The sequence below is a fragment of the Rhea americana genome, unplaced genomic scaffold (assembly GCF_003343005.1).
Source record: "Rhea americana isolate MKP2758 unplaced genomic scaffold, rheAme1 scaffold_68, whole genome shotgun sequence".
Lineage (NCBI taxonomy): Eukaryota > Metazoa > Chordata > Aves > Rheiformes > Rheidae > Rhea > Rhea americana.
In genome coordinates, this window is record NW_028186845.1 from 586,828 (window position 1) to 614,439 (window position 27,612).

At 44.0% G+C, this 27,612-nt stretch overlaps 1 protein-coding gene across 5 annotated transcripts in view; it reads right to left on the reverse strand.

The window, feature by feature from the left end:
- Positions 1-539: 539 nt before the first annotated feature.
- ULK1 (unc-51 like autophagy activating kinase 1) overlaps positions 540-27,612 on the reverse strand; it is an 80,074-nt gene continuing 53,001 nt past the window's right edge. The window contains exons 14-29 of one of the 5 annotated variants that reach the window (XM_085321148.1): positions 26,977-27,136; positions 25,727-25,787; positions 24,525-24,614; positions 20,479-20,604; positions 16,751-16,902; positions 15,832-15,915; positions 14,972-15,234; positions 14,129-14,313; positions 13,190-13,305; positions 12,448-12,591; positions 9,743-9,930; positions 6,788-6,966; positions 6,542-6,660; positions 4,829-4,986; positions 4,475-4,610; positions 540-2,680 (exon numbers count right to left, since the gene is read on the reverse strand). In XM_085321148.1, the coding sequence (XP_085177274.1) occupies positions 2,625-2,680; positions 4,475-4,610; positions 4,829-4,986; positions 6,542-6,660; positions 6,788-6,966; positions 9,743-9,930; positions 12,448-12,591; positions 13,190-13,305; positions 14,129-14,313; positions 14,972-15,234; positions 15,832-15,915; positions 16,751-16,902; positions 20,479-20,604; positions 24,525-24,614; positions 25,727-25,787; positions 26,977-27,136 (2,217 nt within the window). In that variant the 3' untranslated portion in view covers positions 540-2,624. Of the gene's footprint in view, positions 2,681-4,474; positions 4,611-4,828; positions 4,987-6,541; positions 6,661-6,787; positions 6,967-9,742; positions 9,931-12,447; positions 12,592-13,189; positions 13,306-14,128; positions 14,314-14,971; positions 15,235-15,831; positions 15,916-16,750; positions 16,903-20,478; positions 20,605-24,524; positions 24,615-25,726; positions 25,788-26,976; positions 27,140-27,612 lie in introns of those variants that run through there. The other 4 variants (XM_085321147.1, XM_085321149.1, XM_085321150.1 and 1 more) reach the window with 4 other exon arrangements.

Genomic DNA, 27,612 nt, shown 5'->3' on the forward strand with positions numbered 1-27,612 from the left:
TTTTTTTTAATTCAAGCACAGTGGCTAAGTTTCAAGTATTGAGAGAAAACATATATATACACATGTATGTGTTTGTGTGCGTGTATATATATATATACACACACACACATACACACACGTATAATTGTATGTATATACACAAACACATACATATATATATTGGTTGTAGGTCTGTAAACCACAATTTTTTGGAGCAATATATATCTGTATACATTGAATGTGGACAATTTTGATACATTCAAGTAATTAAGTACAGCTGGAAGGTTAGTGCWGAGCTTGCCACATACATGGATCACTAAGCCTGCGGCATAGACACGAATCCTAGGCCATGCTTCTCCCCGGCTGGGAGCTATCAGCGTACGCTCGCGGACGGCCGTGAGGGTTCAGGGTGAGTAGCAGGTGTCTGTATTGCGGAGGCAGTCCTGGCTCAGTGCTCTCGCGCCGCATCCTGGTGTACCTGCAGGACAGCCCTTGCAGAACTGGTAAAATCCTTTTGGAAGCAGTCTGGGTCTCTTCGGCATTTCTGGCCACAGGCTGGGTTTTTTTTTTTTTTTTGTTGGTTTTTATTTGCCTTTTTAGGCACAAGCACAAACAGCCACAGAAGCAGCAGGCTGTGAACATATAATGTGACGGAAGCCTGACACTGAAGCGTTTGTGTAAGCTACACTTAAACTTCCCTGGTGGGGGCAATTGAAAGTATTTTTTAAATTTATTAGCATTTCTGCTCTGCAATCAGAAACATCCATGTTGCTAAAGATGATGCTAGCTCAAAAGTCAATTAAGTTGCTCCTGAAACCCTCATAAAGCATCACACTGAATGTGCAAAAACTGAGAGAAAAAAGCAACGAGGACTTAACCACCATGTGCAAAATATTATTAGATCCCCAAAAACAAAGCCTGAGGTTTCGAGTTGCTTTCAAAGATACTTTTCTGCCCAGCGCTAACAAAATACTGCCATGACTCTGATAAGTTGAGACACACACATGCACACGCGGACAAATGGAAAGGCAGCCAGCTCTCCTCTCACGCACATGCTCACAGCATCCGAAGCCTCAACCAGCACTCCAGCCACTCACACCCGCAGTCTCATTTGGCTACAGAGTCTCTTTAGAAGAAATGCTGAACATAAAACTGAATACTACAAGATTTCTTTATAAAAATTAAGCAGCAAATAAAACTTTTTTAAAAAATGCGTTTCCAACTGTAAGCGGGTAGGATCTTAATGCCTGTTCTTGAGCTCTTAAAAAGCACGGAGCTTTATATCGACTGTCCTTGAAAGAACACTTAAATAAAAAACAAAACAAAACAGTATCTTGGTACTGCCAGACTGCAAGTCAGCTTTGCCTGGTGTGGAGGAGGAATAGCACAGACACTGCTGTGCTTTTTGCCTCACACTCACGAGATACAGTACAGTTAAATACATACAGTTACACACAAACCCTATATATCAATACATATTCACCCTTAGGAATACATATCAATATATGCACACACGTAGTGCAATCAAACAACCAGGAAACAAGGAAAGGAATAAAAAGAATAGCATTCCTAACAGTCGTGATGTTCCTGGGTTGTCGTGTAATGCAAAATCAGCTTCTCAAAGTTCCCATAGTGTGTAAAGTGCTCCTTTGATTCACAAAGCTAGTGTTTTCAGTTCCGGGGAGGGTGGCGGGTACAGGGAAGGGGCTATCTAACCAACAGCTGAAAGCAGGACAGCGCTAGTGCTTCCTCGTGATAGATATGTACTGAGAGGCTGAGCTGAACAGTCAAAGAGTCTTTAACCTTGGCCCCGCTAAGCCTGGGAACCAAGGCAGGAACGGATTCATTTTGGCTTCTTATGAACACAGGAACATTATGTGGTGCGTTGGCTTCTTGTTCTCGGTGCTGAGTCTCTTTCCCTGCATCGTTCGTCCATCCAGGCAGAGAGGCAATCCACGTGACAGCTGTGGGAGATGCGAACTTCCCCAGCAGCAACACGTTTCCAGCCTTGCTCAGGAAGTCTGCAGAAGGTGGGAGCTACTTCAGCAATAAACAGAGCTGACTCCCTGCYCTCTGCCACACAATAAGCGCTCCAAGGCAAAAACACGCATGAGAAGGAACAAGRGAGAAAAGGGAGGGGGGCCTTGGGCTGCCAGGAAGCTTTAAGATGCCTGGCTATCAGCTGGGATCGGGAAAAGTACATAAACTGGCCTTGATTTCTGAATGACACCCTCCAACATTAACTGAAGCCAGCAGTTTCAGCACATCCATTGCCCGCAATGGAAACAGCACTGGAATACCCTGTTCTTAAACAAGAGGGATAAGCAGTCTTTTCCTTCAAAGTGCTGGGAAGAAGTGGAATTATATCCTTTGTCCCCTCTGCCAATGAGGGAAACCTTTCCACATCGGCTACGTCTTCACCCACGTTTTTGGGCAGGGGAGTTTTGTGCTTGCTGCAGTCACACATCCCCACAAGAGAATCCAAGTCTGTGGAACAACTTCCCAAAGCCTCAGAATACAAACCATTGAGGAGTTTATTCTCCAAGTCTCCTGCTGCCAGGATCATTTCCTGCCACAGCAGCAGGCCGTTGGAAATAGAAAGTGATCAGCTGGGGCGAGGTGCGTGGAGGGGATGAAACATAAAATCAGGCGCAGAACCCCGACAGCAGAGCTGACAACCTGCGCTCGATGCACAGTTTGCCTTGGAGAGAAAAAAAAAAAGACACAGGAAATCAACTTCTGATTTTTCTGGCACTATGAACGTTATCAAAATATACTGGAGTTAATAAAATGTAAGAATTTCAGCTAGTGTAAGCCTCCCTTCTAGAATCATTACCATCTGCTGACTTATACCAGGTGASGACCTGGGAAACACCCTGCTGAGGAGTGGAACAATCAGAGAACCAACAAAGAAAACCAGGAGGCAGCAGTTCTAATGGAGGTATCAAGATGTTGTAAAGAACCACTGTCTGCCACTACCAGTTTATTCATTTTAAGTTAGTGGAGTGGCTTTTGCCAGCAGCCAAGATGGCTCAAGGTCTCAGTGCCATTTTTCATGGCTTAAACTGATAGATCATGTATAAGTTAGCCCAGCATGATCAGTGCCAGATTCTTGTCTGCACCAACCTTGGAACAGACTTTGTCAAAGGCTTTAAGTTTGCTGGAATTCATTCCTCCACCATGAAGGCTTTCTTACTTCCARGTTCATTACTTTATATTTCAGAAATAAATAACCAAACACACACATACCTGAGATRTAATATGAAAAGTATACCTGCTACAGCCTACCAGAGAGCAACTCACTCAGGAAGCTGCGTATCAGTGGCTTCTAGGTGCCCTAAAAGCTACTTAGCATTCCCTATTCATCCAGCCATCCAGTACTTACACCACCTGCCAATCTCCTTTGCTCTCCTTCACTGATTGCCTGTGAGCCAGAAACTCTTCTCTCATTACCTACCCAAGAGTTCTATCTACACGGACAACCAGGGCAGCCTGGCAGCATTTAGGATGCTGGTCCATGAAATGCATTCACTAGCCAGCAGAGGGAGAGAGATGGAGTTTGCCAGCTGTGTCTTTTCTCTTCTGTTTCATTGACACCATTATGGCCTACTGCTGATGGGCTGGTTTAGCTGTAATGGAGCAGAGCTGAGGCCAAGTCAAGCTGCTCTGACAGATGCTGGATATCCCCAGTCTCCACTGCCTGCCTCCCACAGAGGCAGAGAACACAGAGAGGTCCGAGCCCCAGCCAGAAGGGCAGGGAAAGAGCGCTCGGAGCAAACAAGGTCAGTCCTTCCAACCATGCATCCATTTCTGGCAGAGCCTGCAGCAGCAGAAAACACCACCCTCTCACAACAGAAGTGCTGCAGAAGGGAGGTGACAGCACAGATCAGCAGAGGGATCCATCTGTCTCTGGAAAAGGAGGCCAAAGGATAGCAAGCAGGCAAAGGTTCAGTTTTCACTGCTACAATAATCACTTGCTGATGAGAAAAACGTCTGCTGCCTTCTTAGCCAGGCCTGGGGCACGGGAACCCAGACAGGCGAGCAGTCCCATTTTAGAAGTCATGTGTTAGAAGAAGCCCTCATTATGCTGATCAGCTATGTCTGCCTGACAGCTGCTGCAGTTTCACATTCCCAAGTGCTCTGTGCCATCAGACGGATGGTTCCGGCTGGAAACCAAACCCAGGACTTTGCTGCTGCCAAACCATTTCCTTCAGCAACTCTTCTCATGCATCAAAAGCTCAACAAAGCTCTGGCAAYTGCTGTGCTGGCCAGCTCTCAAAATACGGTTTATAACAAGGACCTGCGTTTCCAACAGTCTTCCCACYGGGAAAGCAGGAAGTCTGGTGGCTAGGAGACATTACAAGCCAAGAGATTTCTACTATCGTCACTAAGATGTAGCCAAACACAAAAAGGATGTTCGATACTGAAACTCCTGATCCATGCAGCTAGAAAAATACATCATGGTCTAGTGAGAACTCAGGCACTGAATACTCACATTTATTGATGTTTTCTATGTCTCCCTGTTCAGTGATGATGCTCAAAAGCCCCTCCATCAGCAGCAGAGCCTTGTGGTACCTCTGTGCACAGTCCTCTCTGTGGTGAAACATCTCATCCAGGGCTGCAGATTGCACCTACAGGCAACAAACCCATGCAAGAGCTTACTCCTAGACCAGACCCAGTTCTCCCAACACTGTCCCTCTGCTGCGTGAACACCTCCTTGTCCAGCCCTCCAGCGGCTGCATGTATAGCATCAAGAATGAAAATATCTACTAAGGCCGTGGACAGGAACTGTTAGTGCCTGACCCTTGGCTCYGTGCAGACCCTGTTTCAGGCACTATATGGTTATTACCATTTGCACAGCATAGCTGAAGATGAGCTTCTCTGCGGTGATGCTGTTGATCCGATCCATGAGTTTCTGTTTGTCCAAGAAGAACCTCTGGAGTCTCATGTTGAGGCAGTGGCAGGATGACACACTGGATTTATAAAGCTCATTCAGCTTCTTCACAACTAGGGCAAAGGAAGGAAATGCTTTGGGCTCTATTTCCAGTTCTCCTAGTGCCTCCCATTCCTCATACATAGGAGTCCATATAAGCAACTTGGAGCCAATTAGGTTGTTATTAAAGCCAAATATGAGACCAATAAAGTATCCCCTGCACCAAAAGGATTCTTCTTGTCCTTTGTAACCTTGATCACTTATAAACCTGCACATGCCAACACCTACACAAACGCCTAGCTCACCTGAGGCCAGGTCTATTTTTGTTTCTTTCAGCTGCCAAAGGGTAGAGCAGCTTGCACTGTGCAAGATGTCTCGCACATTACCAGAAGCAATAGACATGTCAGATACAAAGCTTCTGTTACTTGATGGGTGATGATGTGCTGTGAAAAAGTATGTGACTTGCATGAGAGCTGTTAGTGCTGAGTGTGGATGAGCAGCACTGACTAAAGAGTAAAGCAAGGCTCTCTTGGGAAACTGCTGTCAGTTTAGGGACTGAAAGACCACCCTTGCTCAGAAATAACTTGGGAGTGGGAAAGCAAAAGCTCCTAGAGGAAATCAGGAAGGCGATCAAAATCAAAAACTTCTTCTTGAGAAGGCTTGAAAAGCCAAGAGACACTTTATTTCCTAAAAATACAAATAAAGCAATGTCATCCTGCAACTAGAGCTCTGGGCATTGCCCAAGTTACTGCACAAAAGCAGTTTGGGTTATAATGTCTTTCCCATTAGTCTGGACATGTGAAAGATGTGTAGAGAAACCTGTGTGTTTTGCTCCACAATGCTTACTACAACATATGTGTGCACATAGCTCTTGACTTTTTTTTAACATACATACATATATAAATATATATATATACACACACACACACATATATATACACACACATATATATATGTATGTATGTATATATACAGCCTCTCCCCCAAATCAGCACAGGTACTTTCAAAGACTAAGTCCGAGGGAAAGGAGGCTGAGGGGTCAGGACCTTCCTGTGCTTCAGAAATATCCCTCAGTATTATAACAATGGTAGTTTTAAAATTACTTTTTTTCTGATCACTGAATCACAGACAGCTCACATCAAAACACACAACAAATAACGCTGTCAGATGCAAATGTAAGGCCGTAAGAGACTAACAAATAAGTGACTCTGGTATTACCAGTATTCTGCTTCCTCTGTTCTCATTTCACTTGAAAATCATCATTGCCAAGACATGTCTCGGTTTGCCAAGTAAGCACTTACTAGGACGTGCACTGGGTAATTAAAGTGGACTTGCATCAAGTGCAAATAAGTATCTGAGACAGAGACATCCAAGAAGCCAGATAAGAGATATTCCCGTCTCACTAATTAGCACTGAAGATTCATAAAGGAGCATGAGCAGGAGTTGGAGTTCTAAAGTGTATGTGTATAAAAAATACCCTGAGAAAAAGGCCTCGCCCTGCAATGGGACAACGAGGAACAAGCACCTGTGTTTGCTGCAGGGGTTCACACTCACTCAAGCTCTTCCCTGCCCTTGTGATGCTTTGAATACTTCCATTTCAGACAAATCTGTCGTACAGCAGCCCCTTACCTTGCTTGACAGTGGAGGAGAGGCACAACTTGCCAGCTTTGATCTGCTCTATGGCTGTCTGCAGGCCAGAGGACAGAAGCTCTGCTACTTTCAGGTACAGCACTAGCTGCTCTGCGTAACTGTAAAGAAAGCACATCACAACACGAACAGATCAACAAGACAGCATAGTTACAGCAGTGAGCGTCCCGGAAGATTTCCGGGATGTAACGGCAGTGCTGGAAGTCCAGCACTCTCCCKACTCCTTACCTCCACTCCCGGCTCAGGAGGCTGATCTGGTCAGCCACCACACTCTCCTGGAGCTGGTACTCAGATGCCACTGAACTGCTCATCTCACTGGCGCTGCCTTTAAGGGCAGCAATTTCCATCACATAATGGACGAAGGCCAGYGTGAAGCGGAGGCTGCGCAGGATGTCTGTGTGCTCTTGCTGTTGAAGAAAATGCCAAGGTGGAGTTACACTGGGAGAGCTGGCAAGGCAGGGAGGGCTGCTCACCTATCAGCAATGCCAGTGACTCATCCAGGTTTAAAAAAAGTGACACATAAGGCTTGAATCCCCCTGTACCTCTCCTTTGGGAAGAAACAGCCAGACTCAGCACTGAGCCCCTGCACCACRCCAGCTTCTCCTCCACATTAAAAGGAGCAGTGACAGCCCCAGGCCAGAAATTTACAGGCGGTTCCCTGGAGAGGCTGGTGAGGCTTGCTCCAAGACAACTTGTTCCCTTCCCAAGGCGTGTTCGCAGCTCTGCACGACTGCTTTGGAAGTCAACGCGGGAGAGGGAAGAGACTGCCTGCATCACGGGCCCAGCTCCGCTCCCCATCCACAGAAATGCTGCTACAGGCAATTGCGGGTTTCATGAGAGTGAAAACCTCTTACATTAAGGAAAGCTGCAAACACAGTTTGTCTCACCCTATACCCCAGCCCTCACTCAGCTGTAGTCTGTACATGCTTCCAGCTCAGTGCAGGGGAACCCTGGGTGAGGTGCTCTGAAGGCCACAGCAAGGACTATTTCTGCAACTTTTGTCTAGTCAGTGAGGGAAGAGAGGCTCCCGCACAACGTTCTATGCTCATTTCAAAGCAGTTCCTCCTCTGTTATTACAGATCAAAGGGTATGATCCCATTTCTGGGAAGCTACATTGCTTAATCCACATGCAAGCTTTTTGGTAAGTTTGTATTTGTGGAAAAAAATGAATACTTGTGGATCCTACCAAATGAATTGCTGTCTGGATCAAATGCAGCTCAGCTGTTCGTACTCTGCAGAAAAGCAGCTAACCTGTTTGACCTTCAAATATTTAGTGGGTTGGTTCTCTCAAAGAGGGACTGGTAAGGATCTTTCCTACACGAATTTGGGACAAAAATATGCCCCAAGTTCTGCATGCTTTTGCATGCTTTGTTTTTTTACTCACTGGCTCAGGCATTTGGCTGCTACGGTAGCTTTAAATATCTGAAATACAAATGTCGCCTCTGCTATCTTGCTACCTAGACAGTCTGGTGAAGTAAGAAAGTGTTATCTTCATCATCTTCTTTTCTCATCACAAGCAGAAGGGGGAGTCAGTAATTAAGGAACTGTTAAGTCACAAAAAGTTTGTGGCAGAGCAGAAAACTAAACCGAGATCTGGCAGGTCTCAGCCTGGTATCTCTAACCAATGCACAGTCCTTCCTCTCTATTATATAGTTGGCTTCTATTAATTACACTTGAATTCCTGGCCTTGTTAGGCATTGCAAGAGTCTTTCCTTTCATGGCCATCTCTGTATTATGTTTTTAAAGCACTGCAAGATAAACTTTAAAATGTAACCTTCATTTTGCCTTGTCTGCACCTGAGTGATTCTCCTATCATTTGAAAAAGTTTCCTTATCTGAATATAGCAGCTCTGCTCGAGATAAACAGGACTGCTTAAATAGCAACATTTCAATGCTCCGAAAACGTCAGCAGAAAGCAGAAAATCTGCCAGGTTGGCRTTCCAACCAAATCCACAGAGCACAAAGGGGTCTCCAAATATGCCGAATAAGTTTGGTGCCAGGAAGGCTGTGACATGCAAAAGGATTGATGTGCTCAGCAAAAATGACAACCAAACCAAAATGACTCGCTACAGACATGAGAAGCTGAACTGAATGACATGAATGAGATCAAGCTGATACTTTCTTAGAATACTTTTCTTTAGACCCTGAAGAGCAGTGACAGCTGGTAGAGCCCCATACTTCTGAACTTTACAGAAGGATGATGCTTAATTAAATTCACTCCTATTGGGATCGCATCAATGTGGAAGTCCTAGTTCTGTGGCTCTGCAGGTAATTAAGCAAACAAATGCAATCCAATGCAAAACTGAGAAGAATTTAGACTAAATAAAAATCTAGAATAGAAGAGCAAACCCACATCGTTAGGACAATGTATGCAGATCTCTGCGGTATCAAGGAAATTTTAGCAACAGCAGCAAAAATCGGATACAAAGAACCTTCCCTAGTCCTAGACAGCCCAAGGAGATAACAGGAATAGAGCTGAAACCATGACTGAATCTACCTCCCACCTCTATTGCAAATGGGCAGCCTGACCTACATTTCAAATATATCTCAGCTACAGAAGCATCTGCTCTGCTTCAGCCTCACTTTAGCCTGTAAAAAAGGGGCGCCTGGCAGCCTTTCAGCTTCACAAGCTGGTTCAGCTGTTCCGGTGCAGAATTTCCCCCCTCCCTGCCATAAGCAACGTAAGCATCAGGTTTATATCTTTTTTTCAGATCTTTTCATTAGAGGCTGTATCACTSACTGACTCCCCACGTACACACTGAAGGCAGTCATTTGATACACTAAGCTGCTCGCTCTCTCAAACTAGTTGTTACCAATGCTGAGCCTTATAAAAGGGAAAAGTTCCAAACCACCTTTTCACTTATTTTCTTTTCCAGAAATGGTTAATACAGAACACATCAGATAACTGATGTTTCCAACCTGAAATTTCAGCTTTGGAAATGGCAAATTATATGCCCACACATAGGTCATCTCAAGGACTAAAGTATGAGGCTCAAAAGCCACTATGCTAAATGTGTCCTGGGCTTTCTGCACACTGTGCTGGCCCAGTTCCTCTGCAGCCAGTTCACACCATCTTTGGGACTGACTCCCTAGGCTGCAAGCACAAAGTCACTYGATCTTCAAACTTGCTTTCCTTTTATTCTCCCTCTCCTTTGCCCCTAACAAGACCCTGAGATATACCCACCTCCATCAGCGTCTCTTCAGGTAGCTCTGGTGCTTCAAACGTAACAGCACCTTCCAAGTTAGCTGTGATTGGATCAGCAAAAGCGTACCGGAGACTTGAAGGGCCTTCCACAGCATCCCCACCAGTTCCCATTGCCAAGTGTCTGCCAGTGAATGAGCCTCCAGAACTGAGAGAGCTGGAAGATCCCACTGAAAAGAAAAATAGACAACGAAATTAATATTTTACTAGTAGACCAAGTATTCCTCATCCAGACTGAGGGACAACTGCCACTGTGGGATACAGGATCCCATCTCTGACAGGGGTCAGCAACACTTTGGAGGATGATGCAAGGCCCTGGATCCAGAACAACCACTCCTCATGTAAGCTCCTCATCACCTCAGCTTACCAACTCAAGCACATGTAATGCACCTTCCAGAACATTCATCATTCACAGAGACAATTACAGAGGCTTTCCTTTTTCCCTTCCCCCTCCTCATCCCCAAGCCTATCTGAATTCTGCTTCTGTCTCTTGGGCTTATTTTATCATACGCCACTACAGTCAACTTCCACAGCATGGATCAGCACGGTTTGAACCCTGGGTCTTTAGCCTTAGCAGTATCACTGAACGAGCACCTCTGATAAGTATGGTTTACCGTAGTTTTAAAACATCAGCAATTTAAATTGCAGGAGAGCTTTCCACTACCTGCCCCAGACTTATGCTTCCTTCGCTTTACAAATAGGAGCCTGAGCACAGAGTAAGTGACTTCAGCTGCGTGAAAACCCTAACTCAGAATTCAGGAAACCCTGTCCAGTGTTGTGTCCATCAGAATCTTCTATCACAACCTTTTTCTCCTCTTGACCACTGAATCCACCCTACAAATGTATCATATACAAAAAATACACACTTTAAAAGGAGCTTCTGTCCCTGGGCGTTCATGGTACATTCACCCTTTCTGGAGGGCTTCACATTCCCTGAGTATGCACTACTGCAGAGGGATATGTTCTTCCCAACAGGAAGATACTAATCCCAGGCACAGTACTGTGCTAATTCTATCCAGGTGATATTCTCCACTGTCACTAACCATTTAGGTAGAAGGGACTCATCTGCCTCTGTGAATTTAATTTGCTGCTCTACTCTGTTCAGCAATATAATACACAGTTGGAAAAATGACCTACTGAGAGGCATAGTCTTCTTTCCTCCTGAAACTCTCTTGCAGTTAGCAGCTATACTTCAATGCTAAGTAGGCATCAAAAGACTGACACAATATTTCCAGCTCTTTCAAATAGAGGAAAGAATCAACAACATCACATTCTAAGTATCCTGTGTTTCCAAGACACTGCTTACAGAAGTTCTCATCATGGTTTATGAAAAGGCTCTGCTTCTGTACCTGTCAAGTAATCTTACTCATGGCTGGCACAAACACTTGGGGTATAGAGTCTCAACTTGCAAAGTCCCCTCCACTTTTATGTGTTAACTGTAACAAAAGGAGTTGTTGCACAGACAAAGCTTGCCAAGCAGCACTGCTTGGACACTATTTTGGCCCAGTGATGTGCATGTGTTTTAGGTTCGCTATCTAACAGCCTTCTCCTCCAGGGATCCCATCTGAGATCTTGTTTTGCAGACCTTCAAGCATCCAAATACCAACCCCCTAAAAACTTGTGCTTGGATCTGCTTCCAAGCTGCCGCAAAAGCAATACAGGAAGTCGGACTTCTCTATTTATAGTATTTTAGTGGGAGCTAGAGGTCCTAGCACAATGAGGTTGCTACCTTGGCTATGTGCCAGTCAGACACTCTGTAAGGGAGAGTCCCTGCCCTACAGAGCTTATACTTTTAAACAGACAACACAAAAGGAGGATTACGATCCCAGCTTTCCAGACAGACAAATAATGATCTGAGTGGTTTTAGTTATGAAGAAAATCCGGGCTACAGCTAGGAACAGAGCCCATATGTCCCCTATCCTAGTCAAGTAGTTTATAGTTTATAGTTACATACAAACCTTCCTTGTGGTAATTAAGAACAACAGAGTTGACTACATTCAGATGAGGAACAGCAAAGACAAAAACCCAAACAAGTCAAAAATGTAAACAGTGTCCAAATATTTTCTTAAACTGAACACAGATTCCAGCTCCTGTGCCCTTTTCCCCAGAAGGGCTGACTACCACAGCCTCAGCTGCTGGCTGACAAGACCAGAGTGTTGGCATCTCAAAATGATGGATCTGTTAAGTGGGAATGCATCCTCTTTTTCCTACATAAGCAATTTGGCCATAATTAACACCACTAGTACTTTTGCATAAAGAGCCATCCTCGTCCTTTCTTGATGGTACCTGTGCATTGGTCACATTTGGCAGTTACAGCTTAGCCAGAATCCAGGAGCAAAACCATCAGAACACAATCTTTACGACTGCTGACCTATCAGCAACCACTGGGTCTACGTACGGCTGCAGCACTACTCTTGAAGTGGAGCAAAATGAAGGGAAAAAATAATCTGACTCTCTCTTCCAGCACTGGAAACCAAAATGCCCTTGCAGCTGCGCAAACAGTTATGAGCAGTAACTGAGATGGCAAGAACCAGCACGAGAACCTTAAAGTCATTTAGACCAGCTGAACTCTGTGTATCGCACTCTGACCAGCCCTCTGCCACTGCCAGGGAYCAGCAGCAAGAAACACAGCACACAGTTCTGCCTTCAGATATTCTCACTGGAACAGGCAGGTATCAGCTCTTTACCTGAAAACATCCTGGTCCTCGTGGCCTGTGGAGGGGTTGTTCCACTGGGAGGGGATCCGACAGTAAAAACCACGGGGGATGGGCTGGCAGAGCCCCCAGCCCGGGCACCAGCGTGCAGGGTCCCTCCGTAAGCACCTGAGGGAGCTGGGGAAACAGTTGAAAGGTGCAGACTGGCATTACAGGAAAGTTACTCAGAGCGTGGTGTGTCTCACTCAGCAGCTTTATGTTCCTGCACACTCTTGAGAGTCTGTGGTTACTAGCACAGGCCAACGCTCCCTTCGCAAGGATCCCCTGAGAGCACAACCAAGCCAGGCTGGCATGTACCACAGGACGTGAGTCTGGGCAGTGACACACATTGCTGCAGCCGTTCTTCCCTCCTCACTTCCCAACCTGCAAGCCAAGGAAGGCTCACCCTTGCACAGCCATTCACACTCAAGCTGCCTGGCACAAAGTCCCCACTCTCACGTGATATCACATTCAGAAGGGACCAAGAGAGGAAGCTCTGCCTACAAAAARATCACACCACTAGCCAGCAATTACACAACACACGTAACCCACAGACCTTGGAGCCTTCCACGACAGGAAGCAAACATCATTATACTCTTCACACACAGCAGTCACTTCTGACACCAAATATTATCCGATAAGAAGCCTCCCATTCATGGGAGAGATGCAGGGAAATCTTTGCCCCCCCAGTCTGAACCAGGACATCCTGCCAAATCTGTCTGGCCTCTCCCACTACCTGTGATTTCCATTGGCTTCTCGTTGTTCAGGCTGTCGTTGCTGCCAGCTTCTGAGATCTGTGCCCCGAAGGCAGCCTTGAGAAGCAGGTCAGTGAGCCTGCCTGTGCTCAGTGATCTAAAAAGAGGACAAACAACATGATTCYGCTCCAATTTGTACCACTCCCAGTCTACAGCCATTTAACACTGTACAGCAAATGGTCCAGAGATGACATAACCACAGGCACTTGAAGACTCTTGCAGAAAGCTTAGGCCTACTGTAAGTAATTACAGTAATGCAATTACTGAATGCAGCACTACTGTTAACACAGAAATTCTCTTTAATGGAAGACACTGAAGTTAATTTCTCCCCTTAAAGAATAAGGGACTACATGCCCCAAGAGCCAAGCTCAGAGCACTCTGAATTCCAGAATCCAYGATCACTGCAGAAAGCTGCAAACTACAGATAGGCAGGTAACGAAAACTAACATGAAGACTTGAGCAGCTTTGCATCCTGCAATGGTCATGACAGTCACTACGTGGCTTTCAAATGGCTCTCTGGTCTGAAGACCTGACCCACCACTTGGTAGACAAGGAACATCTTTCATCCGTGACAACAGAAATGGGCTCTAAAATGAGCAAGGTACATATCTGCATAATTGCAGGGAGCCTGGTCTACTGCCCAAACCCTTCATCTCTGCTTGATGAAACCCTGGGCAGTAAACAGTGTGAAGCTGCAGACAATCTTTTGCATTTGAAAATCTAGGCCATGGCCTGATGCTGTAGAGGAAGACTCTAAAATTTACATAACATCTGCTTGCAGCCCATGGGGTTGCAGAATATTTGCAGATGCTATGTTATGATTTAAGAAGTGCTAGGGTTTGAAATTTATCCCATCCCTCCTGCGTTAGGAAATGAAGCACCACACTATTTCATACTTCATAGCAGTCAGTACAGCTCACCTGCCCTTGATCTCTTCCACAGGCCTCAATCCCAAGCCAGTCTGCTGGYAGTGGAAATGACCCATCTCCTTCAGATCTGGCAGAGTCTTGTTCCGTGTTGGAGTCATCACCACCCCCTGATGGGCCAAGAGTGTGAGGAGATTCTGAGAACTTGGGGTTTTGGGAAACTCAAAAGGGGACACAGCCTAGGGAGGAAAAAAAAAGAGAGGGATTTGTCTTTAAAAATCAAAGGCTCAAGATTCTTTTTCTCCATTTTTTTAAACCAAAATTAAACTCTACACTTAAAATATGCCTGAAATAAACAGGCAGAAATCCCAATCCACACACTTACTAGCCCCAGTCCCAGGAAAACTAAAATGAGAGGAGAAAAAAAAAAATCCTGTTGCTAAATTGCAGCAGCCTAACACAAGCAGGCAGAAAATGCTATCACAGTGCCAGCTTCACACGAGACACTGCGGCTGCCACCTGCTTAACAGTCTGCCATCTCCACTGGGGATTCCTCCTAGGCGCACGCTTGCGTCACAGGCCAGATCACTGCGTGCAAATCAACCTAGACACTACAGCTCACTAATGCACTTAAGTCCTAATCTGGGCAGCTCCTTTTCTGGGCCAGTTTAAATTCCTGGACTCTGCTCAGATGGCCAAAAGCACTGACGAGTGAGATCTGTCCACTAAGAACTGAGACATCAYCACATTTCACACAGATCACTTAATAGCCCTTGAAGAAGGGTGAACAGTGGACGATAAATCCAGGCCAGAGTTACGTGATCGCACAGTGGTTCAACCCCAAATAATCCACCAGACCAAGCTGAGACAGACCCAGAAGTAGAATCCTAGAAATACCTTTGTAGGGGAGCCCATGATAGTTGGTAGAGGGCTTCTCTGCATGAATTCAGACAGCTTTGGTGAGGATCTCAGCTGCCGGCAGTGCTGCAAGCCATGCATCTGCAGTGGCTGGCTGACTGGGGCATGACCAAAGTGAGCAACTAAAGGATCAGAGTGCTGCTTGGTTATCTTCTGCCTGCAGGAATGCAGATCTGACAGGTTGGGTGCGCTGTGGAGCCGGGAACCCATCCCTCGAGGAGAGTGTTCGGGTGCTGAGGCACCTGGAGGGCGCAAACACAGTGACAAGCCATATCATTCCKTGGTACTGACACAAAAGGCCAGCCTGATTTCAGGATTCACTGCTAAGACATCCTAAGGATAAGTTTGTATCAGGGTTCTTCAGCTTAAAACCTTCAATGGATGCATACAGATGGCACTCTTATCAGTGCCACAAAACTTCTAGGACTGATCAGGGTTTGAGCTACAGGAGGAGCAGACATGAACAGCAGAAACAAAAAGTAAGGCTGCATTTTTTCTTTCATTGTAGCCCTTACAGTAAAGGACCATGATTATCAGATTCAGCATCAAGGAAATTACACATCAAGCAGGCTAYGTGGCAGAGGGGAAATTCAGGATTTGCAGAAGGCTTTCCTCCATTGCCTTCAGAGTCCCAAATTAGAGTCTCTGTGACACAGAATCTGTCAGCACAAGAAGAGACTAGGGGACAGGCCATGAAGGGAGTAACCCCTACTCCTGCCAACACAGGACCAAGAATCAGCAGAAACTCTCAAGGAATGTACTTGACCTTGAATACTTGAAGACTACGGATCTGATCTTATCCGTAAGAATAACRAAGAAAAGTAAGCACCCCAACATACCAGTGACTGGAATCCGGTTTCTCATTTCTGCTCCAACAGAGGGGAGGATAACAGTCTGTCTAGGCTGCTCAGGGATTGTTCCAACTTTGAGGGAAACACAATCAATAGGTTTATTCAGTGTTAAGTTTCCACAGACAACGACAACATTACGCATCACCTATCTTACAGGAATGTGGTAGTCATCTCTCACCTTCTCAGCCCTACTGTACAGTGAAAAGATCAACAACTCCTGTAAAAAGGAGAAAAGCAAGCTCTGACTGGCATTAGTTTAGCTAGTTTTRGTCTGACTTTGCTGATACTAATTGAGAGAGGTAAAATATGACTAGGTCTCCATTTCCCCACTATAAGAGCCATATAAATATAGGATTAGAGATATAAAATAGCTAGTTACATCAGAGTTCATTCCTTTATGGAAACCATCAAACGCCATCAGTTGCACACTAGGGTTTTCCTTATCCCCTTCCACTTGAACTGCTTGTTAGCAAGGAATGGATCAGCCTACCAGATATTCAGACAATTACTTTTCACTCCAAACAGTAGAGTTCAGGCCCTCTCAAAGCTAGTGAAAATTTTGCTCCAGTAGCAATTGGGTYCCATTTTTCTCACCCCAGCCTGAGCTGGTTAAAAAAACCAACAAAAAACAAAAAAAAAAAACTTTGCACTTACAGAAGCCCTCTTCAGAGGATTGCAAAACGTTTCACGCAAACACCAAAACAAAGCTTGCATCTTATGAAGAAAATATGTATTTTCAYCTCCATTTTACTACAGGCCAAAACACTTGTTAAATCAAAGAATCACGAGAGAACCCAACAATTTCAATTCCCTGCTACCTGGTGGTGACAGCTGGTCATAAACTCCTCTCTACAGAAAGGACATACTTGATTTTATTAAGGCAGCAATATACCTGCTGACAGTTTACCTTGTGGAGACGGCATAAATGGCTTGGCACCACCGAAGGAGAGCTTCCTAGAGCTGGGCACAGGTCCATGCTCTCCAGCATAAGGAGGGGAAGCACCAGTTTTAGGAAAACCGAGAGGGCTTGTACTGCTAGATCTCCGGACCGTCCCAGACCTTGTTGGAAACAACAGTGGTGCACAGATTACTTCAGCTGCCAGTCAAGAGGGGCAAGAAAAACAGTATMACCAGACACTCAAACCCAGGTATTTCCACAGAAGTGGATCTTCGTGACTGTTTATCTTGGATCAAAATCTCATTGTACAAGGATTATCACCTTAATCTACATTTATGTAGTCCTAGTTCTCAAGGATTTCAATCCAAGTACAATTTTACAAAATAAATAAAAAAAAAATGAGATTAGCTTAAATGTAAGCAAGAAAGCCTATCATTTTTTAAAAGTAATTTTTTGACTCTTTCAGATACCTAGAATAATTCTGAACAAGTCATGGCTTCCTATCTTGCCACATCCAAGGTGTTTATTTCAGCTACTGTCTTCATAGTGCATGTGGAGGGTTTTACTCAAGTGTCCCTCCTATGCTGTGCCGCACACTCCTTTTTTTAAGAGCAGCCTTTTAATTAGAAAGCTCTGTGAATGCATGCTATACTATGCAGAGGTAAGCCGTGCCAAATGAACTGCTCCTTAACAGAGCTTTGATTCAAATCAGGAGAGGAGACAAAGTCAAACTGAGTTGTGTGTGGTTGTCAGATCTAAACCAGCTGTGTACTACCCAAAGGAATTTCTCTCCAGGTTGGGATATTCAGAACTGCCTGGGCTCCCAGCTCCCTTAACTTCCTGTAAAACCTCACCTTAGAGAATAAGACTACTTTATTTGTACGGGGCACACATGAAGGAACCTCAAATATTTTCCAGTTGCTATTAAGATACAGAAGAGGGAAGCTAGAGTAGGGGAAAAGTCAGTGCAGCCATATCAACACTCTGCAGAAATATGGCAATTTCATATGTTGTGCATTTTTAAATATTTGAATGTTCCCATCACATACTAAGAACACACACACAATCCAAATTCTGCTTACTGAAATGCTATTCTGCCTCTGCACCAAGATTCCCATCACACTCATCTATACGAGAAAACACTTTTCATTAGGTCCTTAATTTTACTCTCAATTGGAAACAACTTTTTCTTTGTTAAAAGAATATTGGTCTCAGTCAGTAGGTGTGTTTTTTTTTGAACAGGCATCATTGAACCATTTGAAAAAATTCTGTGCTCAGGTCACTGAAAGATACTATCACCAAGGCATCCCTCCTCCTCTCCCTCCAACACAGCATTTATCTGTCCATACACATCTGAACAGAACAAACAAAGGTATATGGGTTTTAACAGCACAAGCAGGACTAACTACATTTCACCAAGATGACTTTGCCACTCCTGAGTAGTGTCACTACATCTAATCAACAACACTACTCAGTATATGTTTTACTTTATGCCATGTTTCAGAAAAAAGTCTACTTCAGTAACTGAGTGAGATTTAAGGGTTTAATTCTGCCCCTCTTCTCCAACATCTTACTAAGGTRCCTCAGTCAAATGAATCCACACTCCACTCATATGCCAGGGAAAAATGGGAATCCTTTAAAACTTTAACTTAAATTATTTCCCTGTGTGTCAGTTTGCTCTGCATTTTAGCACTGTCAAGTGCCTGGCCCTGAAGCAAAACGAATGATTATATACATATGCCTAGATGCATAATGTGCACACAAAAGGGAACAAGAATCTAGCAAGGTAAAAACTCTTTCTGCCACAGAGAGTCTAGGTACTTCTCCTCCCACCTTTTTAACTCTCCATAATATGAACCAGCCAAAGGGTTATATATTATCTATCATGAACTTTCAGGAAAACATCCAGCTGACTACAGCTGCTGAAAGATGTGGAATGTCAAATACCACCCTGCAAGACATGGCGTAAGCAAGCAAGCAGATGAGCAGATGATGTGGCCAAAAGTAAGCGCACATAATTACCACCTCAACAAGCAACATATCTTTCCACAATCAAGCTGCATTACGCAGGCTTACACCAGCCAGTCAGATGATGGTATCAATTCTTCAAAAACAGTGCATTTCAAAGTTTTTAGTCAAATGAATTGCCAAACATGACCAGGCATTTGGCTGCAATAGCCTATTTGATACTTCTGATGGAAAATTCGAATCACRTATTAAATGCTTGATGAAATTTTCCTTTCCATTCTTGAAGGATGTCTAGTGAATTCTGTGATTAGAGGAAGTGATGATGGGAGAGAAATATGGCTACCTCAGGCAGAAAAAACATGATGCCAGTGATTTTGAGAAGATGCTAAAAGCAGAGCGTGAATCATCTAATTGCGTCCATTCCTCGAGTTCCTCTGCAGGGATGATGCTAATCTCATCATTACACTGTGATGACTAAAAGGAGCAAAACATGACAGCTGATCCCAGGCTGGTGGCTGCAGGCTGTGACCTGAACACATCAGTCTGCCACCGTGCCTCGCGTAGGCATGGCATCCCTAGGTACATCCTCTACACGTTCTCTACAGCTCTCCCTTCATGCACTACACGGATAACCYGGACATTTTTCTTAGGCTTAATGCCGAAAGGGTCCACATGTTTTGCCCTAAGTACAGGGTACCTGAGAAACTGGAAGACACTTAACAGCATAAAAAACTGTCACACACACAGAGCTAAACAAAAAGTAACACTGGCAAAAAGCAAGTTCTTTACTGATCCCTTATTACAACCAACATTGTAGTGTCCACTTCTGTGTGAGCTCTGAGAAAGCCTTACCCTTAATAAGGTTGGCTGAAGCCTTATCTCAGGCTGGCACAGGCGTTACTGCCCTTTTGGACTGGTTAAAGTTTAGCTTTCACATATCAAACTAATTCATCCTGAAAATGTAACACCCCCACACATACCCCGTGGCACCTCACAGACATATGCTGTTATTTGAATGTTCTCTGCCCTTACTATACAACCCCTCTCTTATGATCTGGGCTGCCACTGTTAACCCAGACCTCAAAATTGTAAGAATCATGAATTACTTGTGACAAAATACAGAAGCCTGGTGTTTCATGGAAGTACAATATATTACCCCTGAACTGAGGACGTCAGCTATATGGTCCAAGGCTGACATCTGGTTCTTCCTGATGGCCTTCCAAAATGCACGTTCTGCCTCACAGGCATAAATTGCTCATGACTTAATCAGGCTGCATAACAACATTAACATGCAACTAATGTAAGACACGTCATCTGTGGCGTGACTAGTTACATGAACAGATAAAGGTGAAGTCAGGTAAGTGTTGCTACCCCATTAGTTTTAAATGTTTTTCTCAATTTTTTTTCTTTTATGAAGTTATCTGCCAAATAAATGGTTCTCTCCACTTGKATATCCAAGCCACATCTAGCATGAGAAAACATGTCAAACTCAAAAGGGCTCAGCCTGCACTGAAAGCTGGTGAGAGYCACCACACACACACACACAGTTACAGTACTTGGTAATAAATAAATCATATAATCACTATAAAAATACCCCAACATTAATGTTAACACATAACAAATATTCTATTAGCTCCCTACTGCAAGGGGGAAAGCCCATTACCCAGGAAAATTTTTGTAATGATAGAGAACTGCAAAACATGCCCCAGGGTGTAATACAGTTGCTGCTACACTGCTGTTATCCATCCACCCCACCCCTCAGCACTTACCGYGGCGAGGCGCATTGATTGGGAGACTGCAGGTTTTGCTCAATCCGCCTATAGTTATGAATTTGCGTTGGAACCGGAATCGGCACAGAGTGTCCGTACTTGCTGCTGGAAAACTGACCTGGCCGGCTGTTGAAAGGAGACAAAGCTGCTTGTAAGGGGTGGGCCTTCAGCTGCGTAATTGGAGGTATRAGCTCTGTAAAGCAACCGTACGTAGGGAGCATCCCTTTTGCTCCTCTCTTTGGKTTGCAAGTTCCTACCGGGAGGTAGCTGAAAGTCATATTGAAAGGAAGTGGCACCACACACCTCCTGAGAACGTGCACGTCTCTTCCAGCATGTTCCCACCCATGGACTGAAGTTAGCACATAAATCCAAGTACAACACTCCTGGAAAATCGGACCCCAACTATTTCAGGCCAGACTGGCCTAGTTTTCAACAGCTCAGATCCACAGCCAAAGAGCACATCACCAAACAAAGGCTAAAGGTTCGTGGCTCACAAAATATGCCAGCAAAGATTTTTGCTGCCAAGAGTGACTTGCGATTCATGCCAAGGCCTTGCTGAGGCAATGGCATCTCTATGAGTCTCTGCATGCCAAAAAGAAAACACACACTTGCAGTGAATATCAAAGTATTTGCAAGYTAATTATAGGATTCAGAAGACAACTTAGGAGAGAATAAAATCGAAGGAAGGGGGCAGGGGCTACGTACCTATACACCCATCAAGGTCAGCAAAAATATCACACGCACAAAACAGAACAAGCCCATTCTGTAGACTTTAGGTTCCTTCCTAGCTCCATTCAAGCAGGTTAACCAGCTCATGTCTGATATCTGTTCCCTCTGGATGACAGCTTCCCCTGTAATTCTTAGCCTGTGTGTACTATGCTATACAAAAACCACGCAAACACACACTTAGTTAAGTAGCTGTACTTAATTGTTTTCCCAAAGGCTCCAGAATTCTGGGATTAATCTCCATGATCATGTTATCTGCAGGAGTATGTCTGCAGATCTCCACAATGGGCACATGAAGATGCTCCTCAGTCAGAAAAGAGACAGTTAACAGATATCTTTCATCAAGGCTGAAAGAGCAAAAATTGATTCTGATTTCCTCTTATTACTCTCAATATAGCTACTAATTTTCTGAAGTTCTGTATATTCTTCCTTGTGTGCTCTTATTTCTTCCATCATGAGAATAGACTCTTAATSTGATGTCAAAACAAGCTTCTAATTCAGAAACATTGCAGCTGTGGTGCAACTCATATCTACCCTGGCCTCCCAAAACTAGAAGTTTCTAATCAGCTCTAAATTACTCTGAAAAGATATACCTGGGACATGCTCAAACATAAGCCAGCAATAGAAAGTGTACAAATTCCCTTGCAAGAAAGGAAGAAAAGATGACCAGCAACAAAATCAATTCTTTACCCTTGAGTACATCAGTAGAACACCACAATCCCAACCAATACAATTTGAGGATTTCAGTCTGCCTCTAAAATGCAGCATGAAGGCCTTGATGCTTCACTGACATAAAATAAAGGTATTCTAGGCTCTCAGTTGCTCTGTGGAAAGCTGAATTTCTAGGGTCTCTGCCTTCCATTAGTGTAAAACACAGAGTCATACAAAGTGAATGAGAACTTTGACCAAGAAATCTGAGGGTCAGTGTTAAACCTCACTTTGAAAATATCATAAACTTCAGACACTCTCTCTTCAGYCTGGCCAAAACCATTTTGTGGAAAYGAGATCTCGAGTAAAAGGATCCCTCTACCTAGGAGTTATATCATGTCTTCACAGAAGCTAGCCTCCTACACAGGGTACAAGTTGCAGATGAAAACATCCAAGCTAACTGACATCAATTAAACCTGCTAATTGGCCTTAAGTCTTAAATGGACCATAAACTTGCAAAGACCAAGAAATAAAGCTGGGGCAGGAAGTTTAATTACTTGCCARTAATTAAAATCTCTTTGAAAATTGCATTATATCCATTGCTTTGGGATACATCCAAGGAAGCATCTTTCATTGAATTTAATAGGCATCTTCAGCAAAGAAGTGTTTTTAAAAGAAGCCCAACTGCTAACTAAGAGGGTAAGGACTAGACAGAATTAAAATACRTTAACACCAAGGTGAGCTGCTTTAGAGAGTACAGTGACATCCCGAGGAAAATCCACTGATGGCCACCCAAAAATAGCCTTTGCTTTCTGTCCCACTTGGGCTGCATCCAGTATTGCCTGCTAGCCTACAGCCACACACGAAAGGAAGAACGCCTGCTTGCTAGTGAGGGAGGACAGAAAGAAAAAAAAATTAAGGGTCCTTTGTGTAGCGAAGCCAAGATCCGAGTCAGGAGGCCTCATGGCATCTACTGTGAAGGGCACTGAAATTCATGCTGATAATGAGGGCACATGCGGGTAGCACCAGTTCTAACCACTTTTCAGGGTACAGATCAAAGATCGTATTTCACACTGAATTCAGAATGGCTGCTCCAGTCTTTCATTAACTATGTTTTATCCCCCATCCTAAAGAGGATGGGAAGTAGCTTTTCAGGGTATTTTTAAAGCAAACAGAAAAATGGAAACCAGCACTAGAGGTTTTGGCACCTGCTCCATAGAAGCTGCTGGAAAGGAGCAAGACAGACAGGGAGAGTAGAAGTCTCTTTAGATCATAGCCACTGGCAGTAACTTTCTACCTTCTAATCCAGTAGAATACGATTAGGCCAATTTGGTGAAGAGAGCGGGGAACAGTGAAAAGTTGGTAGCATTTGTAGTGATCTTCCATGCATTTCCACTCACCACTATAAGGCCAAATCTTTTAACCAAGTCTGATTCCCAAAATATAAAGTAATTAGTTAAAGTATAAGCTGTAAAAAAAATAGCATAGCAGGCGATGGCATAAGAAGCCTGATGCAATTGAACTCCACACCAYGGTACACGCTTGTCAATTAATCTGATCATATCAGCAAGGCTTTGAGCTATATTCTTCTCCCTCATATTTGTATGCTTTGAGGCTATGCTTTGTCATTTTCTGGGCTTTGTTTATGTGAGGAGTGTTTCCAACACAGCTTTGGACTATCTTTTTTTGAGGAGATTTTAGGGTCATCCCTCCTGCCTGCAGTGCAAATTCCTTTCCAACTCTCCTCCCTCAACAGGTGCCATATTGACAGAACAGAATATGAAAGCTGTCCTGCTTCCGAGTTGACAAACATGAGGTGGGGAGACACTGCCAGCTCTCTGTAAGCTAACCACACACCATACAGTGAGAGTTGATGGAATCACTTTCTGCAGCTCACTAGTATGTTCTGAACAAAAACATGCCTGGAACCACCAGTGATGCCGGGCAGCTGTCATCCAACACATTTCTGAAGGCCAAACCTGAGTTTATTGCAACTGGTTTAGTTGGAACTAAGCCTGCGACCAAGCCTATTTGCATTCCTTACTCCAACTCCTGAATCCCTCATTACTAAACAAGGCCCATATAGCAGCAGTATTTTACAYATGCATAGTGCAGTGAGCTGTTTGGAGCCTCAAGCAAACTGCAAACAACTAAGCAGGATCAGGCCTGTCCTTCAACAGTAAGGAGAGATGAGCAACACTCCCCATTTGTCCTCCTGCCCCTTGCTCAGCAATTCAAGCCCATAGTAGTTTCAGCCTTAATGTCTTGTACTCCATAATATCACTGCATGAATTGAGGAGCAAGGAACTTAGTTGGAATACTCAYCTCCTCTGCAGGCTAAACACCAAAGGGGGACTAGGAATACATATGTGCTAGTGAGGTACATTTACTCTCTGCTTGAGAATATTSTCTGTTCCTCCAGGGAACAGAGTTAGTTTCAGCTCTGCCACACTATCTCCTTCTTCTGGCCCTCAGGAGGGGCCAGGAGAGACAGGCTCTGCAATTAAGACTGATCAGTTGCCAGGGCTAGGAGTTTCTCCTGAATATTTCTTGTAATTCTTTAATTCAAGAARAGATATGGATCTTGTCCAACACTTCCAAGATCCTCTCCTGGAAGTCAATGGGTTTAACTAATCAATGTTGGATGGTCATCACTGAAGAGTCTTTCTTACCTGGATGGGCTAGGAGAACTGCTGTAGGGGGGTGAAGGAGATGGTGTCCTTCCCTGGCTTTCCAAGCCTGCTGAAGTCACCAGAGAACTCCTGCAAACCAAGAAAAAGAACAGAGCTGTTAGAGCCTGGGAAACAACCCTGCTATCCTTTACAGAACACAGCAGTGGAGCTATGTCTGCCCAATACCTTCTGCCAAGCCTAGCCATAGGATCCCATGAGGCTGTCATGCTGCCCCCCCATTTGGGACTCAGGTGCCACATGCTGATAGTATGGCAGTTTTAAATGTCTGACAAGAACTTTACATGGCGTTTACTACATGTCATTTTAACTTGGCATAACAGCCTTAAAGCAAATGTAGTACAATTTAGTTCTGGTRAAAGATGAAGCTAAATATAAACAAATATCCACTCTAAAAGTTGTGTATGTTCACACCAGAATACACATTTGAGTTCTTACAAAATATTTACATTTGATTAAGCACTACTCTTCCTAACCCAAGGAACCTAGTGAAGTTTCATTGTGATATTTGTCTCTACAACTGTTTTTCCAGTTGTGAGTATGATAGGGAGTGAATGAAGACAGATGAAATAAACAGCAAGAGAAGAACAGCACTTGAAGACAAAGGCTTCTTTTCACTAGTAGTTTGGAAAACTAGCACTTTCACTCTTTTCATTCACTATCTGCAAAACTAGAGGGATGCAGCAGAAGGGTTGTCTGTATACCGTCTGCATCATGGAGTCTACTATAATGGCAGGTTTCTAGGCTTTGGATACAGACAGGAGAAAGGGATTGGGATCTTCACTTGGCAGATCAAAAAAATGGCATGCCAGCATCCCAGGCTGCATTCCAACTCAAAYCTCTTCCTTCCTGTGCCAATACTGACACGGTGCCTAGAACAAGATTGGACTTCAGTGCACATCCAGACCCTCCTGGTTTCTCTCTCYGTATCTCTGAAATTCCCTATCTGCAAGTGCAGAAAGCTTTCTTTCAGCTTGTTCCCAAATATCAGCACAGACAGTCCTGTATCAGTATTTCTTACTCAGACCTAACAGTGAAAAATTGAAAATTGGTTAGAACCAGCTATATGACAATGATGAAAGTTAATTCAGTAACATCCTCCCTCCACCCACCAGAATCCAGAAGTATCTAATGCACAGTATGCTCCAAAGGCTAAGCAATTTCAGTTGCCTAGGTGCTCTTACCCACTATACATCAGGCTGTCTTGGATTGGTTTCCCTCCTGCAGCCTCAGCAGTTATATCACCTATGGAACATGGAAGTGCAGACACAATAATTTGAGATATATTCAGAACAACTGAGATTTTGGGTAGAATTTCCTCCTTTCTGAAGATCAGCTAAGTCACTTCTGCAGTCAGCATTTTGCCAAATTAGCATTAACAGAATTGTCTGGGGCAACAGGTACATGCCGACTTGGTGCAAACAACTGGCTATTTTGTAAAAGCACAGGGGTATTATGCTGCATATAGGGCTTGCGCATCTGTGTTCTAAGTGGCAAAAATCCAGGGCAGCAACACGAGCTGGCAGCTGGATACGTAACACAAGGGAACTCACATCTTCATCAAAACATCTGAACACTGGAAACCTGGATAGCACCACACATGTCTACCCCGGTCCCATTGCTGGTCCCAGGAAAGAGTATGAAGAACAGAGAATTCTTCCTTATCATAAACACTGCACAGCAGAGACCCATCCATCACAGTCTCCAGGTTGCCCCCTCAACATTTCTTTGTTAATATGAGCAGTGCAACTGTGGAAAGAAGCATCACAGCAATTACCATCAAGCCCCAATTCAGCAAAGCACCATACACATGGTCAAGGTTGAAGAATGTCTTTCTGCTCATTAAGTAAGACTGATGGACGGACATACTTAGGTGCATTGCTGAACTGAGGCCCTGGCCTCTATGCACACACATATCTTCACACAACTCCTGTGAAAATATAAACACATGGAGGTGCTAAAGTGAAACTCAAGACGTTTGAAGAAAAATCCAACAGTTTTTTATGTTTCTTGGATATTTTTCAAGTATAAAATGCAGTCTGCTAACTGAAATCCTGTCCTGGACTACGCTACTGAGTGAAACTGAAGACCGGATGACATGGGAACAGCTTCTGTAAGAAGAAAACATTTGCCTGCAAGCCTACTTATCTTCTTTCCCAGTTGGATTTCCAGGTTCAATCTCTTATTCAAGTCGCAAAACAGTCTTTATTCTCAAATCCTATCTTCAAATATACTTAATTACAAAATGTCCTATGAAACTAATCAGTGAGACAGATGTCTCTTCCAGCTTGGGAATTAAAACATTCCTATTATTCAGTCAAAATGTACAAGTTTATCTGTGTTTTGACTTTCTAGCAACTATGTTTAACATCTACAACCCTCTCTGGCAGAACTTCTGRTCCATCTGCAAACACATTTCCAGAGACCAACTTACTTGAGAACTGCGCTGGGACCATAACGAAGTCATCTGTGTCACAGGATGAATTCTTACTGCTGCTTCCAGCAGAGTCCTTAGATCCATGCAAAAAGCCGGGAGAATTTTGAGTAGGAGATGTCAGAGCCTTCTCTTGCAGCTGCTGCATCTCTCCAAGGGACTGCTAATTCAAGAAGAAAACAAACACTGACTTCAGCACAGCTACTTCATCGTTCTGCTGGATTCTCTAAATGGAGCTATAAAAGGCTACAGACAGTGTTTTGCTGATAAACTAGGGCTGCTAATTTGCCAGAAACAGCTGTTTCCTGAAAAGGAACAGTCTTTTAAGTCCACATCAGAACACTGCATCTTTTGTTACACAGAACATAGTACTAGCATGTCAAACACACCCCAGATAAGAGCAATTCACTTGAGGTATTGCATCCTTCTGCTGAGGCTTTCTGGATCAATCATGCATTTTCCACTAACACAACTTAGTAAGAAACAGAGAAGAGCTTTAAGGGACTTTTATATATATATATATATATGTGTGTGTGTGTGTGTGTGTGTGTGTGTATATATATATATATGTATGCATATAAACAATACATGCTTGATCTCTGCTGACACTTTAGCAGTAAGCAGCACTCAGGAATA